Raw genomic sequence first — 19,033 nt, forward strand, 5'->3', positions numbered from 1 at the left:
GGGTAAATAGTTTAGCCACCAGATTTGTTAAAAAAATATTTTTAAACAAAATTTCCGTATAAGGAGATTATAATTCTGGCTGGCACTATAAATTAAATATTGTGCGACGTAGATCCCTTACATAAAAGGAAAATTTCCTTAAAAGGCGATTTTCAAATTCAAAATTTCAAAATTTCAAAATTTCAAAAATCTTAAAAAAAATTTCCTTTTATGGTAATTTTTTTTTTGAAATTTCGAAATTTTGAAATTTTGAACTTTTAAAATCGCCTTATAAGGAAATTTTCCTTTTATAGGATAGATCTACGTTACACAAAACGTCCAAAAAGGAAATTTGGTAACACCAACTTCCTTATTTGGACATTTGTGTAACGTTACATTGCCATAAAAGGAGATTTTCCTTATAAGGAGAATCTCCTTATAAGGAGATTTTAAAATTCAAAAATTCAAAAAATCAATTTTTCGAAATTTTGGCACTTTTCGTTCAAACAGTACACCGTAGATGGTATAATAAAGCAATATAATTAAATTAAAGTAGAAGATAATACTTGCAATTGGCAGAAAATCTGAATAAAATTTAGCATCCCAACGATGTTTTCCAATGTTATTAATATAGCCTTTAGAACTATTTTCAATGTAAGCCTCTAAATGTTCCTTAAACAAATCCGAAGTGGGGTATAGAGTTGTCTTTTGAATTATTTTAGTAATTCCAATAATTCCTTTCTATTAAAGAGAAATACAATTATTATCAAATTTTAAAAACCATTATAAAATATAAATTAATATTTACTTGTAAAAAATTTTGAGTCAAATTATCTTCTTTATGTATTTTTAATAATACATTTTTTATTTCGTCCAACTTCTTTTCTTGTCTTAACTGATTTTTATATAGGACTTTATTTTGAGCATTGATTTTTTCTAAAAATTCCATGGGAACCAAATAGTTGTCCTGTCTTCTATCTGATAATTTAAGCAAAAAATATACTCAATAAGTCTTAAAACAAATATATTTAAAAGTTTAAAGATGCGTACTGGTAATTTTTTTAGCTCTTGGCGTCAAATCAAGATTATCTATATCATCTCTTCCACGTTTTCTTGAAGTCTCTAGTTCATTATTATCATCCCCTTTTTCAAGTTCTTCAATTTCACTATTATTTTCATTGGAATTTTTACCTTAAAAGTTTTTTAAAAAGATTATTCTTTTTCTATAGAAATTACTTATTCAATTTCTATATTTAAAATTGCTTTTACCTTGATTTTCTTGACTTTTGTAACCATCTTGACGATCTTCATCATGACTTTCAAGATTATCCTGTTCCTGAGGGCTACTTTCATGCTGAATCTGGTTTTGTATCTCCACTACCCATAAGTTTAAAGATTAACATTTTTTTTTTTAAAAAAAAAAATTACTTATATACCTTCGGCAGGTTGAATAGTTTCTACATTAGTCTTTCTCCCTCTTCCCCTTCCTTTTTCTTTCCCTCTTCCTTGAGAATTTCCTATATATATTATGTAATAATATAGCAATAATGAAAAATAGTAAATAATTATTAAAATTTGAAAATAAATGAGGCTAGCAATTTATATTGCTTTTATTTATTCGCGAAAATTAATTCAAATATTTTTTGTTTTTACAAAATAAGCATTTTGTCTTAATCATTAACTTTACCCTTAGTATTTTTCCTCATTATAAAGACAATATAGTTATAAAAAGATTATTTCGAAAGTTAAATGGAAGAAAATTTATAATGGAAGAAAATGGGAAGGTATCATTTAATAAAGTAAACTAGTTTATAAAGAATTTAGCTAGTTTATAGAGTTTAAGTAGTTTATAGAAAGTCTAAATAGTTTAAATAGTTACTGTAATACTGCGCCAAACTATGAGGAAAATCAATTGTATACGGTTTTATAGCTTTATTATGTAATATCTTTATATAAAATCATGTGAGTAATTAGTCATTTAATTTTTATATTCAAATTCATATTCATAAATTTGTAATCAAGAATTTTTCTTTCACCTTTTATTTTACAATAATTAAAAACAATAAATTAAATATAGACATAGATAAAACTGATAGCTTTATAAGACTATATAAAAGTGCAACATTAACATCTACAGATATTATTCGTGCAGATCCATCCTATAATAATACTCCATGGTTTAGTGATGTTTCTATTGTAATGGAAATAACAGATGATACTACTACTTATGCTACAGATCATGGTATATGCTTTGGAAAGGTTAGTAGTATAACTAGTAAATGTAATTTAAATTAATATTGATAGCTTACATTATATTATTATAAATTAGGTATTATTATTGGGAGAAATATTTGTGAATAATTTACATAATATCACCTTTGCAATGGTGAAATGGTATGATTATTCTGAACAAGATAATGAAGATTTAGAAATTTGTGGATGTCCTAGACTAAAATTATTAAAAGACTATGATATAGTACCATTAGATTCTATAGAACAAGCTGTTCATATTATACCAAGGTTTCATAAAAAAATCAATTTCTAGTAAATAGAAATATGTTTTAATAATAATGCATACTAATAAATTTTATATTGATTAAAATAGTTTTTTACAATAAAATAAATTCAATGATTAATATGGTATAATATCACAAATGGATCATAATAGATCAATAATTTATTTTATTTTTAATAATATTATTAGTGATAAGAATTTAATATATAATAATCATATACTTATGATAAGATATAAATAAAATTATAATTACTCAAAATTGTATATTTACGCTATTTTTTAAAGTGTAGATTTCTGAAACTTCTTGTTTATATAAATCTACATAACTTTTAAGGTATAAAATTTACTAAAAATATTTTAACCAATATATTTATGTGTAATTACTCAAATCATGTATATTTACGCGATTTTTTAAAATGTTGATTTTCAAAACTTCCTGTTTGTATAAATCTACATAGCTTTTTAAATACAAAATTTACTAAAAATATTTTAACCAATATACTTACATGTAAATTACTCAAATTGTGTATTCATACGCTATTTTTTAAAGTGTAGATTTCTGAAACTTCTTGCTTGTATAAAACTATGCAACTTTATAAATACAAAATTTGCTAAAAATATTTTAACCAACATACTTATGTGTAGATTACTCAAATTATGTATTTATACACTATTTTTTAAAGTGTGTATTTCTGAAACTTCCTGTTTGTATAAAACTATGAAAATTTTCCAAGGTGTGAATTATCAAAACTACAATTTTATATATAGATTACTTATTATTGTAGATTTACATCTTTTTTTAAAGTGTAGATTTCCAGGTATTTCACATGTTTGCAAATCTACGCATATAATCGCACTATTTATTCTCCTGATGAAATATAATCATGAAAGAGTTCAATGACGGAATTTCTAGTTTAAGTAATGATAGCACCGCCTATAATTTAAAAAATTATTTAGAAATATTACCAACTTTTACAATGTTTGTATTCTGGAACTTTATGAAACTAGCAGATGTTGTCGGTGTTATGAAACGATTGAATTGTAGACGCACTTATGGATTTGTAGAGAAAATGACACTACTATGATACAAATTCTTAATGAGGCGTTCGAAAAGTTGAAATGTGAACGACTTTAGATTATCGTTTAATTATCATGCTAAATTGTTACAAATATTGAATGAGCGATCAGTAATGATCTTTAATGGAAGAATTTTTCATGAAACAGTCAAGGGAATTGTTAATAAAAAACTTTATTTTGGGTATTAACGATAACACATTTAAGGATGTTATCAGAAAGGAATTCGTATTTAATATTAAAGAATATGCTCGGATATATATCTGGAATGAAAGATGTATTAAGTGGGAAAAAAAAAGGGAATAACGATGGCAGTGAAAAAAAGCAGGTAAAAAGGATCGTTCCCTAAGTGTTTCATATGGGTGGTAAGTGAGAGAACTAAAAATAGGTTTAGTTTTGATGCTCTTAATAGATGGGTCGGATATATTGTGGAAACAAGGGATAGTTATGTTTCGCGATCGACGTTCGCAGTATGCTCGTAATTATTCTTTATTAGATTGATTTTATTTCATTAGATAGATACTTTATTTAACGGATGTTCTAGAAACGTCTACATTGTAATAAATTATATTGCATAAATATTACAATATTAATAAAGGTTTTTATTAAAAATAAATAAATAATAAAGTAATTATAATAACTTTAATTACTTTAATTTTTAATAGTAATAATAGGACCATTAACTATTATCATAATTATAAGTTAAATATAAATACTATTAAACTAACCTTGTAAAACGTACTAATTTATGAAAAACTCCGTGAATATGATAAAATAATTTATGTGACTTGGATAATTTTCATGTTTGACTGAGGCTATAAACTCCGTGAATATGATACATTTACGGAAATAAAAAAATTTATTATATATTTATATTACCCTGTATAAGTTAAGTGTATTGTAACGTGTAACATGTCTCCGTACGGATTGTCATCTATTGTCATCTTAAAATAGATCGGTTTAACCGGTGATCATGCCAATTAAACAATAGGAATGTTTCATGTTAAAAATTGCTCCATTTTTATGCTGTGTTACCATCGCTCTCTATCATTTTTTACGCTAAATTAAGACATAAAGTTTTATGATTATCCTTCCATTTCTCAGAGTTGTCTTACAAATGGTAATGGTTTCACATCCCTAGGTATAATAGATGAGGAGTAATATGTCAAAATGTCAGCAAATTGGCTTGTTTATTGCGTCATTTCACACCCAATGATCATAGATAACAAGGAGTAATAATACATCAAAATGTCAAAATTTTATAACACAAATTTGGTAATATAATAATAGAAATGCTTTAAATTTTTTTTTCTTTTGAAACACGTTTGATAAAAAGAAAAGTTATTAATAGTTAATAAATAAATCAAGATTATAATGAATAGAAACATATATAAATGTTCTGTTGTTCTTGTAATCTATCTCCCAAGTAAAAAATTTATCATTTTTCAAGTCTCCCATTTACCAATTGAAACACAATTTTCTGCCTTAGTAAAAAATGTTCAATTTAAAGGTGTTGATCACTTTTATCTGTTTAATATCCATCTGTTGTTCTTTTGTTTCATCTCAGAATATACTATCTTCTTCTCAAAATATATTATCACGAGATATATTATCCCAAAATACATCTCAAAATCAAGATATATCAACTCAAGATATATCATTTATTTATGAAGAACCGATTAATGGGTTAAAATTTTATAATACTTACACCTTTAGTTTAGAGGGTTCTTTCTCGATTTGGATGATCCTTGAAGATGAAGATCCAGCGTGCATATTACCTCATTTACATTTACGATTTATAGATAAAACAGGAAAAATCAAATATATGGATTTTAATTATACTCTACCTGCAGAAGCAATTTGTCCCTTTAATATGGAGATTTTACCCTTAGCTTATAATCATATAATAATAGTTTATGTTAAATCAAACAATGGTATTAAGGGAAAATATGGCAAAATAATTAATTACAGCAATGAGTCTATAAAGTAAGTTTAAACAATGGAATCCTTATTAATGAAATCAATAATATTGATTTAATAATATTATTTTTTTAGTGAAATATATTTAGGAAATGCTAATGGATCTGTTAGATTTAGCATATCAGGTAAAGAACTTATTAGTATTGAAAAACCAGATAAAGAAGGAATAGCAATATGGCGTTTATTTAGCATTTCGTGAGTATTTTTACAAATAACAATTAGTTTTTTTTTTTTTTGAAAATTAACTTTTTTACCTTATTTTAGAGATATTACAAGGGGAAAAGTGATAGAACATAAAAATGTTGAATTTCATGCACCAAATCTATTATCGTATACCTTGGTAGATAGTTTAAGTTTTTCATTAACAGATGGAGGTTTTGGTTTTATGTATATTTTAAAATATGAAGAAACAAAAGGATCATCAGTAATGAGAGATCCAAATCTTCAATACTGGAGAGTTTATACATCATTTCTTAGAGTAGGTGCAGATTCACCTATGGCACCTTTTCTGGTTTACCAAACCACCGAAAAATTAAATAATCTAACAATTAAATTATGTACTGTGACTTATAATGCTGAAGGATATGTATGTATTATGGCATTAAATAATACAATCATAAATAAGAAGAATAATAAGTCACAGACTGAGGTAAATTACTATCAGTTGAGATTTTTATCAACTGGGGCTATAGTACGATTAAATATAGTTTCTAATCCAACAAATAATACAAACATTGATTTGATAAGTTTAAATTATGGAGGATTTCTTTTGCAACATAGTCATAATAGTGTAATGAATTATTATCTTTTAGATGATGATGGTAATTATATGCAATCACAGGGATCTTTTGGGCCAGAATTTATTCATTTTAATATGTTTCGTATAAATAATACTATTTTTGGAATAAAGAAGCAGAGTAACAATAAATTGGAGTTTTTATTAAAATCTTTACCAAGATTAAATAATCATAGTAAGCTTTTAATTTCTTTTCTTTCTTCACATCCCTATAAAAAAATTCTGGAAAAAACTCTGATAAATGATCAATTTTTAAAGAAATTCAGATACAGGATCATTTTTTGAAAATTTTTTATAGGGCATATATATATATACATATTTATTTAATTTTTTTTTTATCTGTAGGTACTGAATATAATTGTCCCATAATTGAAACTACAAAGCCAGCTATTAATGAAGTCATTGATCCTTTAATTAAAGAAATAATGATCAAGTATACCATTCCAGTAAAGTTATCTACTGCGAATGTTTCGATATTTCAACTAAGTGATGATCCAGATAAACCGGATCTATTAAGACAAACATTTTCAGGAGATTATAAACTATGTACTGTTGGACATGATAATTACACAGTGCATATCCCAATTTTTGAAAGCACATTTAGCCAACCCAATTCTTCCTATTATGTGTTGGTTGAGAATAATTTTGTCATCTCTCAAGAGAGAGATGAACCTTTAATAGGAATTAAAGAGAAACTTTGGATGCTTTCAACAAGTAATATACATATTTTTTTTAAAAAAATTTTTTAATGATTGAATAGAAAAATTTATATTCTATTACTATATTTAGGACCACTTAAAGCGGCACAACATTCAGATTCGATTACAGGAATACTTCGACTAAATGAGGAAGGAAGTTTGAAATTTCTCCAAGCAAATCATTCAATATTTTTCATGAATATGATTCAAGAAATTTCTAAGATAATTCCAGTAAACAAACAGAGGTTGGCAACAAGTGGCAGATGGATGTATGACCCTACTTCTCCAAAGAAAATATTATTATCATTTAACATAAATGAAGCTAAAGATGATAATACAGTTGAACCAAATACCCAAACAATATTTGAAAATTTAAATACCTTGATCAAACAAAAAAGGTTTACTGCACTTTCATTTAATGAATATACATCATTAATTGATGAAAGTGCACCTTTTATAATGACCAAAGATTATTTCAAAGAATTTTATCCATTAATTATAATTTTTATAGCAGGTTTAGTAGTTTTAATAGTATTATATATTTTGGCGCGTATAAAAAATCCCAAAGGAAAAAACTTTGCAATATTTGAGACCTGTTTTATAATACAAGATATTGCCGTAGATCTAGTATTCATATTACTGAAAGTTAAAAATACACCACATTTAATAATTCCAGCGTAAGAAATTTCATTTAATATTATTTTATTTATATTATTTTGAAGGTTAATTTGACTGATTACTAATTTTCTTATTTATTATTATTTAGTAAAATATTCTTTATTTTACCTATTGTAATTAATATTTTATTAGCCATAAATATTTTTGTATCTGAAATGGCAACAAATCCATCATTCTCTAAATGGGTTTCAAAGTCTCTGACACTATCATCAATTTGCACATTATTATCAGCCATAGACATACAAATATTAAATACTTTCTCATCGGATTTATTTGGTCTTAAAATATTTTCAGCTCCTTTGACTAAAAGATCACAAAAAATAATGCTTTGGGGTAGTATCATAAGCATCTTCATTGAAGATGTACCTCAATTCATTATCCAGTGGCTATATTACAATAGTGTTATAACGTATGATCTTATTCCAACTCTTGCGCTTGCATCTGGTGGGTTAGTTATAGGAAATAAACTAATTACAAGATCATATCACGCGTTATTAAGATGGAGTCATCGACGCGATAAAGTTAAAGAATTTATTAAACGTGGACATTTATCTGCTGCTTCTATAAGATCAATAAGGTCCAATGTTGAAAATTAAAGCAGAAGCAGAGAAAAAGATCTTACCGAAAATTTTGATTTATGGCGATAAAATAAAAAATCAATGAATTATTTCTTTGAAACATCTTATAGTTTATAGAAATCTCTCGAGTGCTTTATGAAATTAGCAATATCACTGTAATTACTGCGGTTATCGAATACTACAGATCATGTATATACTCTACCATACTTTTTAATAAAAACATAACGAATAATAAACGTTTTTCGACTTTATATTCAGTTCCAAATTTCTCGAATATAACGTCTTGGCACGTGCTTTGCATTTCATATGAGAAAGATATCGGTAAAATGCATAACCACGCCAATAAAAGTAATAATGAAGGTTCAGTATGTTATTTCTGCTAAAATATATGTGAAATATTTCGACAAAGTAACTTATCGAAAAATTATCTAAATTATCTAAACATGATAACAACGAATTTTAATTAAAATATAAAGTGAATTTTGACCGGATTACTAGTATAGTTAATGTAATATTTGAGTTTATTACGATATTGATGATAAGCATGTAAGGTAATTATTGTTCTTCAGATTTTTCGCATTATAACTTTACATAATTTACTAGGGGATATTAAGAAATGATAACAAAGATAACATTAAAATGATAGGATAAAATAAATAAATAAATAAATAGATCTCTTAAGTAATTATTTTAACAATTTGCCATTGATTTTTATATTTAATTTTTAATTTTTAAATATCACATTTTAATTAAAAGAATCCGATAGACAATATATATAATTAAAAAACTCTGGCTACGTGTTATATGCCACTGCCTCGAATTACTTCAAATCATCTAGAAACCTTTCAAAAGCTGTATCTTTATTTTATATTTTTCTTGTCTTACTTTCTGTTTCAAAAATTGACATACATCCATGACTTCTTCATAAATAGCTCATATTCCTCATCTAGCAAAGTCTGTATATAAATCAAAGGATATAAAAATCAATGATTTGGCTTGTTAATTACTCTTTGATATTCAGTGCAAGTAGTAATCAACATACCATCATCATTTCTTTGGTTAAGTCTTCAGCTGGCTTTTTATTACGTAAGTGATCAATAATAAAAGAGACTAATTCATCTTCTTGTACGCCGAGATATTTAACAATTTTTTTTACTTACAAATGGCTGTAACCTTTTGCTAAGAATATTCTATTGTGAAATAATTATTATTTATGTTAATAAAAACAAAACCAATTTTTTTTTAAAAAAAAGGAAGAAAATTACGAACCACATATGAAACTAACATTCATTCCAATTTCAATGTCCTTTCGTCAAAATAAAGGTAAATAAGAAATCCACTGAATATACTCTAGAAAATTCAACAAAAAATCAAGCTTACAAAAATGTTTCATCAAAAGAAATATATTAATTAAATCCAAATTATCACGTGTCTGAAAAACCTAAATAAAAGAAACTAGTAAAAAAATCAAAAATCAATAAAAATAAAAAAACCTACTTAAAAGAACACTATTCATGTATCTAAAGAGCTGAAGACCTGTCTAAAGAGAATAAAAGACGAAATCATCAGATTACTTTTAGAATCAAGTTCCTGCAGAATAAAGAAAATGTTAGATAACATTATTTTATAAAGAAAAAGGTTTAATATACTTTAAACATTCCAAATACTTGCCTGGAATTTGAAATTCAAATTTTCTAACTGAAGGGAACTGTGGACCTGGATCCTACAGAATAAAAAAAATAAAAGAGACATAATGAAACATTAGCAAATATTTTATTTGCTAATGAATTAAAAAAGTAACCTTCTCCCCCTCTTACCAAGTTTTCCACGGATCTGAATACTCCAAAAAATCATCCGTCTAAAGAATAAACAAAAAAAATATTGGTAATCGTTTTGCTCATTTTGTTAAACAAATAATGAAAAAAAAAATAGCTTACCTTTCTCCAACGCGTCAAGACCTGAAAAGCAAGCCATCTAAAAAAAAGGAAGAAAACAAAACATTAGTAGCCATTTCATTGTCTCGTTAACAGTAAATAACTAAAAAAATCCTTACCATTAATCTATACAAAAATAAGTATACAAATTTATTAATCAAAATTATGCATATTCAATATTTGGAATATGATTATTAATCGAAATAATTTTGAATACCTGAAAACAAAACCACAAAGAAAAAAAATGAACTGTTAAAACTGTTTGTTAAATTAAAAAAAAACAAAAAAAATTACCAAAATTTTTTCGTCCCTTGTGTTCCAAAGATCTAAAGTATCAGCTGTTTAAGTCTAAAAGAACGTGTAACCCTAAAGGTTAAAAATATAAAAAAAGAAAAATAACTTTTCGTTAAAAAAAACCAATCTTTTTAATAAATTTATTCTTTTAATTTTAAGAAACTCTCTTACCAAACTCCTAAGTGCCCAAAGGCCAAATGAAGGTAAAGTCTATATAAAAAAAGAAATTAGAAAAGAGAGAAAAGAAAATTAAGTGAAGTTAGCGTTGAAAAAAAAATTTTTTTTAGTATAATTTATGATAGACGCCTAATTCCTAGAAAAAGAACATGGAACCTATGTCATATAAAGCTCAAGTTCCCGATATCATTGATCAAGTAACAATGGAAGATATTCAATCATTTTTTGTAAATTATATTTTATCTGATCAACTTGGTATAAAAGTGAAGGGAAAGAGCAAGTAAAAGTGAAAGAAAAAGAATGCGTAAAAGTAAAGAGGAAGAATGAAGGAAAGGGAAAAGGAAAGAACAAGGGAAAAGGGAAATGGGAAGAGAAAGGAGAAAGAGCGAGTGTCTTTAATAATCAAAATGCAGCTTGCAGATCATGTGAATAAACTATTCTATGATCCTTCGTACGTAAATCACTAAATACAAAGTACATTTAGGAAGTATTGTTATAAACGTATGTATCAATTTTAAATTTGCGCAGTGTCGATCATGCATAAAAAATGAATATGGTAAATAGCACCAGTCTGAGGAGAAGGGGTCAATAGGACCTACTACGGAGGAATATCATGATAGAAGGTGCGGGCCTTTATTTTAGTACTTACATTGATATTAAAATTTATTTGGAATTTATACGTTATAAATTAGCGAATTAAATTTAAGATCATAAAATTTACAATAAATTTTACAATTTCAAATCTATAAATTAAATTTAATGGAGATTTCTTAATTGCAATTAAGATTGCCAAATGTATAAGCTATTTATAAGCGATAAACATCATGCAGATCATTTCATTTCGACCAGTGATAGGCTGTGCGTTGTGTGGGAGTACCAGAAGTATAGCCACCCGCGAGGTTTGTCCATAGGTAAGAGGACCGCCTGGTGTAGTAAAAGGTGGTCGTTCGTAAGAAGCTCGATATTGAGCTATGAAACAACAGTAAGTAAAATATTTAAATATAAATATAAATGAAGAAATCAGAACGGGAACTCTTACCATAATGTGAAAAATTTTTTAAATCTTTATAATTAAGGATTTCTGTTGAGTAACGTAGTTCAAGTTTTTAATTAGTCCATAATCCATATTATTAATTATCACGTGATCAAACGTTGATCACGTTTGATGCTAACTTTTTTTTTGTGTCCGTACACAACATTTTAAAACATGGTATGATACTAATAAAAATCGATTCTGAAATATAATTTGTTAAAATCATACTTTAAAATTGATTCATCCTCTTTGATTTATAACTATTTTCGCAGAGTATAGCCGGACCGACTTGTTTGGGAATTTTATTTTGTAATAGCCTAGTGATATTATGTATCCTCCTCCTCTATTCGTTTAATAAAATGTGCGCTAACTCTTAAAAAAAAAAATTGATTCATCCGCAAATTTTATAATTAATTGGACGTGCTTTCTCATCTATTTTTTTTAAAAAAATAGGGAATAAAATAAAAATATTTTCTTTACATTTTAGCTTGATTTTTTTTTCTAATGTTGATAAGTAGAGCATATAATTTCCTTGTATCATTTCTTCAATTACTGGCGTGGGGTTTTCGGATTTCCTTTCCTCCTATTTCGTTCCTAAAAAGATAGAAATTGCATCAAAATGTATGTCTTTTAAAAGTAAAATATTATAAAATAAGAATACTTCACATACCATTTAACTTTGATTATAAATACATTTAAAATATGCTTCAACAACGTCATCAATTGGTGACCACCAACGATCAGGAACTCCAATTGCACCAGCTGTCATTTCAGTTCCTGATAGAGATGGACTTATTAAATACTGTAAGTTAACTATAAATTTAAATATAAAATTTAAAATTATACTTACTGGTAACACTTGGACATGCAGCATTAATAGTAATATTGTGTAATTCGCTAACTTGTGACATGGATTTCGTAAAATAATGACCTAAAACAAAAGAAATTATTTAAGCAAAGAAAAAAATTTTTCAAATAAAATTTAAAATTTTCGTTTTACGCACTCCAGCTTTAGCGTTAGTGGCACTACTGTAATACCAAAAGTAAACACCGGATGTATTGCAGTGGTTGAAGCCGTCGGTGTTAATTATAATACCACCTTGTGGATTATTTTGTTTTAAATATTGGAATGCAAGTGTTCTTATAATAAAAGAAATCGTTATAATTATCCAATTGTTTCAGGAATAAATAATTGAATCTTTTTTTACCATAAATTACACCCATAAGATTGATTTCTATAAGTTTGCTAAAGTGTGTTGGTTCTTCTAGTGAATATTTCAACATTCCATTTTCAATATCTGTAATAGCAGCATTGTTAATTACGATCTTAAATAAAGTAGATAAAGTTAAATTCATTAAAAACTTTTTATTCACAATAAATAAAGATTTCTTATAAATCAGTATAAACTTACCGACGTCAATTTGTCAATAAGCTTATTAGTTAATTCCACTTTCTTACATCGGTTTATGAAAAATTGCAATAATTTCTAAAGATATTATTAATTACTGATAAATGGATATGATATTACTTTTTTTTTTCTTACTTTACGTTAAATTCTTTGGCAATTTTCTCGCCGGCGTCTTCATTAACATCAGCGATAACAACTTTTCCTCTAAAAATAAGCTTCATGATTTATAATTATAATTTTATAGAATCGAAATTTATAATAAAAGTAAAACATATTACATTTACCCTTCATTGACTAACGTATCGCAATTGCTAAATAGTTTATCAGATATATAAAAATATTATAAAACATACATGATGAGATTCATAATCCTTTTTTTTTTATTTTTTAAGAATACATACCGCAAGGACGCACCTGAATTTTTCGTCACACACAAAAGCTCATTTTGGTGGAAGAGCTGGTAATGAAGTGCCTATTTGTAATAATTTATATAAAGTAAAAAGTGAATTACAATTATTGCTACTCACCAATGCGCAATGATGGACTATCAAATGAGTAGAAAAAATATAAATAGTTATAATAATCAAATATTTTTTAAGAAAATTATTTCTTAATTTATTTTTTAATTCTTAACTACTATAGCTAATAGATAACTCAGGTAAGACGAAAAGGAGCGAGTGGTGTTTTATCACTTGAGTAGGGATGGTAATACCTTTCCGTATCACTCAGATAATACCTATGTAACAGATACTAGTGATGTAATTCCGCGTAGAGTCAACTATGAACGGATGTTAAACTGGACAGATATTATTTTTCGATGACGCACTTATTTGTGAATATAAAAGATACTTTGTAAATCACATCATAATATAAGCTTAGATCTAGTAGATATTCAATAACATTTGTAGGTTCTTGTTTATTTTATACTTTGTCTTTCAGAAAAAAGGTACTTTATAATATACTGTAGCGTATCAAATGTTCTTCCAATAAGACTAAATATTATCGAAATACCAGTGGACATTAAAGAAAAATTGGAATTGGACTATTCCCGTTGTAAACGGCTACGGTACATTTCGCCGAAACCCGTTTCGCCGATAGAAATGATAGCAATTATATTAATCGCGCAATAAAATAAAAAACTTTTTTATTATTTCGATTCTTGATTGAGTACTTTAATAGTTTCATTTTTTTAGTTTCTATTTTACATTCTTTTGCCACGTCACCTATTTTTGAATAAAAATAAAATTAAATAGTAAACGTTTGAAGAAAAAATTCCTTTTATTTTTAAGTGGCTTTTCTTCCATGATATTTTTACTTTAACATTCAAGTAACTGATATTAATTGTTAAGCAATAAATAAATAACTTTATTTTCCTGAAAACATTTATTCAGTGAAAAATGATTAATATATTATAAACAACAAGACAAATTTAATAAAAATTAGCTAATTCAAGAAAAGATTTCTTCATGTATTTAGTATCATATAAACCAATAAAATAAACAAATGTAATAAAAATGTTTCTGCATATATTCATTTGGCGAAATGGCTTTGGTGAAATGTCCATTTGGTGAAATGGCATCGGCGAAATGGAATTCGGTGAAATGGGGTTTCGGCAAAACATCCTTCGGCGAAACATCCCTTCTGCGAAATGGCTTCAGCGAAATGTCCTGATACTGTTGTAAATATATGACCTACAGAATAATTAATTCATTAATATTATTAACAAAATTCGTCGAAAAAAAAAATAAAAAATTGCTTACTCGCTCTAATTATAAATTATGGTACATCTTCAATAAATCATATTTTAACTACTATATAGTACATTAGATGCGCGATGGCTACATCCAGGATTTACCCTGGATTGATCCCGGGTAGTTACCGTCAGCTGAAAATTGAATTAACAAGATGCTTTAAGAATAATAATTAGTAAATGAATAAATGTACTCCTAGTATATCTTAGAACTTAAGGGCAAACGATAAAATACTTTGGTATCCCTGTAAAAAAAAAATGTCCGGAAATTGTAGCTAAAAACATCCGGAAAATGTCCGTGTGTCCGGGAAACGTCCAGAAAATTGCAATATTCCGGACACTTTCTGGACGCTGGGTCTGAACCCTCCTAGACATTTTCTGGACATTTTCTGGAAAATGGAAATTTTCCAACGTCCGGAATATTGCAATATTCCGGACATATTCCAGACAAATAAACATTTTCCGGACGTTTTTAGCTACAATTTCCGGACATTCTTTTTTTATAGGGTATATAAAAAAGGAGAGAACTTGTTGTGCGTAATATATATATAACGAACAATGTCCAAAAAAATCTAAATTATTAACACAAACGAAAACATCAAAATAGGATATACGAATAATTTAATTACTATTTTTTTTTTTTTTGATGAAATCATTATATACTATATTTGAATTCTTACCTGTGGATTTCGATACCTTATTATAAAGAATATAATAATGCTTCGCCCGAGAAAAACATTTTGTTATTCCATCTGTCAGCTAATAGTACATAATATTTTTTTTTTTTTTTTTAAAAAAAAAAGTTAATTATGGTGTGAATGTAAAAAGATTTTTTATGCACAGTTTGCGAATATTTTACGTGTTATCATAGTACCAAAATTTTCATCTAACATATTAGTAGTTAGGTAATGAGATATAAGTATAAAATCTTTATTTCTAATTAAAAAAAATCTAAATTGTTTATTATATATTTGACACAAGGCTTTGTTAATTTGATATTTCTACTGTCAAATAGTACTAATTTGAGATTATGATAAAGGAGAAAATAAATTTGAATACTTAATCATCAATAAATAGTATGTATTATATTTTAATAACTTTCTTAAACATGAATCGGGTTTATTTCAAGCTAAAATAAATAAATATTTTTACAATTGAATTAGCAAATAATAATCAATATTTTTATAATAATACTTACACGTATTTATAAACCAAACTTTCTTATTAATTCCCATATTCGCCTTATTATATTGTTTAGAATTTACAAAACCATCACCAATTTTAATAAAATAATTTGCTTTTGGATTAATAAAAGTACTTGAGAGCTGTATCGTATGTTAGTGATTTAAGTAAGTAATATTGACCTGCCAGGATATGTTTGATGTAATAATTCTTTTCCATAATCAAAACTTGATAAATTGATATGTTACTAAATGAGAAATTACGTGTAATTTTATCAAGATTTTTTTTTATAATTAAATTATTAGGAGTTATTTCAACAATATTTGTTCATAGTCTAATTAATCAACTATTTAATAGTTATCCCACATTGTCTCATTATGTAATATGTTCAAGATACAAATAATGATATATATACAGTATCATTATTTAAATTAGTTCCTTCCACGCATCATCATATTTACCTTCTTGCGTCAAAAAAAATCTGATCAGGGCTTATATTGCCAAAATTCGATGATTTTTATTTTTTTACACGTTCTGAGCCGCTAGATAAAAACTTGCAGTACTTTGTGGAATATTATCTTTAGTACTATTGTTATCTTCTATGACTTCATCAATTACTATTACTGTCTCCTTTTTTTGTTACCATATTTCAGTATTTAATCTTCTTTAACTTATTTGAATTAGTTGAAGCTTGTACTTGAGTCATTTTTATTTCGCAATGATCGATGAACCCCTGCAAAAAGTCGATCCGTTTTTATATTTCCGTTGTAACACCTGAGCCCATAGAGAATTATGTTTGCCACCTCAGGTATTAACAAAATGACTCTTTATTAATAATATAAATAAATACAATAATACGCTTGGTTTAATAACATCAAATAATAAAATAAATAATTCATAACAAAATTTGTTCAACTTTCTCTTTCTCTGTCCTTTCCAAAAGGTGATCTTCGCGCCCTTTTATGTTTGTTTTTGTGTAACTAAATTCATAATTTCGATTCATGGATTTAAATTATTAAAGTATTTCCATTGTTTTAAAGTATTTCCATTATCTTAATTTTGTATCCATTTGATCATCATAAACTCCTGAATTATGATTTATAATATTAACGTAGTGATCAACAAATTAATCACTTGACACCTCAGATCACTTGATTTCATTCAATTTAGTATCTTTCGGATCCTCATTTATCCTTAAATCTCGTGACTAATAGTTTAAGGTCATCACGGACCAATTACTTTAATCCATGCGATTATTAGTTTAAAGACTTCTCGGTCCAATTATACTTGATTCTCATGACTAATAGTTTAACGACTTTTCGGTCCGATTAAAATAAAAATAAAAATAAGTTAAAATTTTATACACTAAGACTAAATGTAATACTGCGCCTCACAATTAATAAATTTACTAGGTATACTACGGCATTACAACTATCCCCCACATAAAAATTTAATGCCCACATTAAATTTATTCTAAGAATCGAACTCGTGTCTCGAAGTGGTAGGTGCGAATTATACCACTAAATCAAACATGCATTGTCACTTGACTCAGCTGCGTTTTAAATATTCCTTTTTGCTGCGTCTACATCTGCGGTTTATCATGTGTTTGTTAAGTCTACGGTTTTCCTGTACCGGATTTCACTTCGGTCTTTCTTAGGAAATTTTCATTAGTTTTTCCTATTTTCGAAAATTATTTTTATGTCATGTGATTTTATTTCACATGATTATAAATTATCTTTATTTTTCTAAGTCCATTGATGATAGTTATCATTTACTCATCGGTGTATGGTAAGTCTTTAATAATTCTCCATTTACAGGTATCTTCTTGATGACACCTTTAATATTTTTAATTCTATAAGCTCCATTCGGTAGTATTTCATGAATGTAAAATGGTCCCAACCATTTTGATTCTAATTTTCCCGATAGTTGTTGTGCTTTGGCTTTATCATAGAGTAGTATTTTATCTCCAATTCCAAAGGTGTGTTCTTTGATTATTTTTCTGTCATGATACTCTTTTTGTTTTGTTTGAGATTTCAGTATTTGTTCTTTGGCTTCATGTCGGATTTTTGGTAGTTCTTCTAATAATCCAACTATTCTATCACTTAGGTTAATTTCTTTGATATTTTCATCCATTATTGTCCGTACATTTCTTCCGTATGTTAAATAAAATGGTCGAATTCTTGTTGAACTATGCTTTTTATTTCGGTAAGCAAATAATATGGGTGCTATCCTTTGATCCCAATCATCTTTGGTTGATAATTTTGCTAATGCTTGACCTAATGTTCGGTTGAATCTTTCAACAAGTCCGTTTGTCTCTGGATGATAACTTGTAGAAAAATTCCATTTAATTTTGAATTTTTCCATTAATTCCTTAATCATTTCATTATTGAAATGACTTCCTCTATCACTCAATATTTTCATTGGACATCCATGTCTACAAATGATGTCTTCATAAATAAATTTTGATACTTCTTTGGCAGTTGCTTCTTTTACTGCTTTGGCTTCTGGCCATTTTGTAAAATAATCCATTGCTACTATGATGTATTTATTACCATTTGTTGTCATGTTCAATGGTCCAACAAAGTCAATCCCGATTTGATACCATGGTTCTACTACTTTAATTGGGTGTAATTCATTTTTCCCTTGTGGTTTTCCTCTTCTTTGACATTCATCACATGTCCTTACATATCTTTCAACATCATTCAGCATATTTTCCCAATAATATTTATCTTTTAAATTATCATAAGTACTTTTGATTCCCATATGTGCCGATAATTCATGACTGTGAGCTAAATATAGTGCTCCCATCTTTTCAAAGTCTTCTATTATTCTGATGTTTTTACCATTTTTCTCAATATACTTTTTACCATCAGTTACTCTGATGTTATCCTTAATCTCAACATTTTTAACCTCTATTGGTGGTTTATCTCCATCTAATTCTATTACTTTATTATAT

General features: G+C 26.8%; 6 protein-coding genes across 8 annotated transcripts; 2 read left to right on the plus strand and 4 right to left on the minus strand.

Moving 5' to 3' along the window:
• Nucleotides 1–435: 435 nt before the first annotated feature.
• Nucleotides 436–1,685, minus strand: OCT59_007884 (uncharacterized protein; the record flags this gene model as incomplete). 2 transcript variants are annotated; one of them, XM_066142092.1, is made up of 6 exons in its annotated part: nt 436–720; nt 788–957; nt 1,030–1,170; nt 1,249–1,356; nt 1,416–1,496; nt 1,667–1,685. In XM_066142092.1, the coding sequence occupies 6 exons, from the start codon at nt 1,683–1,685 to the stop codon at nt 436–438; spliced, it is 804 nt and encodes a 267-aa protein (XP_065999002.1). The 2 variants fall into 2 exon arrangements, with proteins under 2 accessions (XP_065999002.1, XP_065999001.1); XM_066142091.1 differs by lacking the exons at nt 1,416–1,496; nt 1,667–1,685 and adding an exon at nt 1,361–1,382 and having other exon boundaries at nt 1,249–1,284.
• Nucleotides 1,686–1,745: 60 nt separating this feature from the next.
• OCT59_007885 (uncharacterized protein) lies at nt 1,746–2,524 on the plus strand (the record flags this gene model as incomplete). Its single annotated transcript, XM_066142093.1, has 3 exons — nt 1,746–1,763; nt 2,002–2,238; nt 2,309–2,524. 3 exons carry the CDS (start codon nt 1,746–1,748, stop codon nt 2,522–2,524), a joined length of 471 nt encoding a protein of 156 aa, XP_065999003.1.
• Nucleotides 2,525–5,063: 2,539 nt separating this feature from the next.
• OCT59_007886 (uncharacterized protein) lies at nt 5,064–8,316 on the plus strand (the record flags this gene model as incomplete). Of its 2 annotated transcripts, none has more annotated exons than XM_066142095.1 (6): nt 5,064–5,554; nt 5,624–5,743; nt 5,813–6,519; nt 6,690–7,058; nt 7,134–7,719; nt 7,809–8,316. In XM_066142095.1, 6 exons carry the CDS (start codon nt 5,064–5,066, stop codon nt 8,314–8,316), a joined length of 2,781 nt encoding a protein of 926 aa, XP_065999005.1. The 2 variants fall into 2 exon arrangements, with proteins under 2 accessions (XP_065999005.1, XP_065999004.1); XM_066142094.1 differs by having other exon boundaries at nt 5,310–5,554.
• An 875-nt stretch (nt 8,317–9,191) lies between these two features.
• OCT59_007887 (uncharacterized protein) lies at nt 9,192–10,354 on the minus strand (the record flags this gene model as incomplete). The annotated part of the gene is made up of 9 exons (XM_066142096.1): nt 9,192–9,254; nt 9,341–9,373; nt 9,459–9,488; nt 9,568–9,578; nt 9,873–9,888; nt 9,970–10,021; nt 10,116–10,156; nt 10,236–10,256; nt 10,352–10,354. 9 exons carry the CDS (start codon nt 10,352–10,354, stop codon nt 9,192–9,194), a joined length of 270 nt encoding a protein of 89 aa, XP_065999006.1.
• A 41-nt stretch (nt 10,355–10,395) lies between these two features.
• OCT59_007888 (uncharacterized protein) lies at nt 10,396–11,745 on the minus strand (the record flags this gene model as incomplete). The annotated part of the gene is made up of 6 exons (XM_066142097.1): nt 10,396–10,449; nt 10,527–10,542; nt 10,591–10,598; nt 10,698–10,736; nt 11,425–11,505; nt 11,581–11,745. 6 exons carry the CDS (start codon nt 11,743–11,745, stop codon nt 10,396–10,398), a joined length of 363 nt encoding a protein of 120 aa, XP_065999007.1.
• Nucleotides 11,746–12,409: 664 nt separating this feature from the next.
• On the minus strand, nt 12,410–13,366 carry OCT59_007889 (uncharacterized protein; the record flags this gene model as incomplete). Its single annotated transcript, XM_066142098.1, has 5 exons — nt 12,410–12,513; nt 12,587–12,667; nt 12,945–13,062; nt 13,149–13,223; nt 13,286–13,366. The coding sequence occupies 5 exons, from the start codon at nt 13,364–13,366 to the stop codon at nt 12,410–12,412; spliced, it is 459 nt and encodes a 152-aa protein (XP_065999008.1).
• Nucleotides 13,367–19,033: the final 5,667 nt, after the last annotated feature.

Source organism: Rhizophagus irregularis, chromosome 16 (genome assembly GCF_026210795.1).
Source record: "Rhizophagus irregularis chromosome 16, complete sequence".
NCBI classification, from domain to species: Eukaryota; Fungi; Glomeromycota; class Glomeromycetes; order Glomerales; family Glomeraceae; genus Rhizophagus; species Rhizophagus irregularis.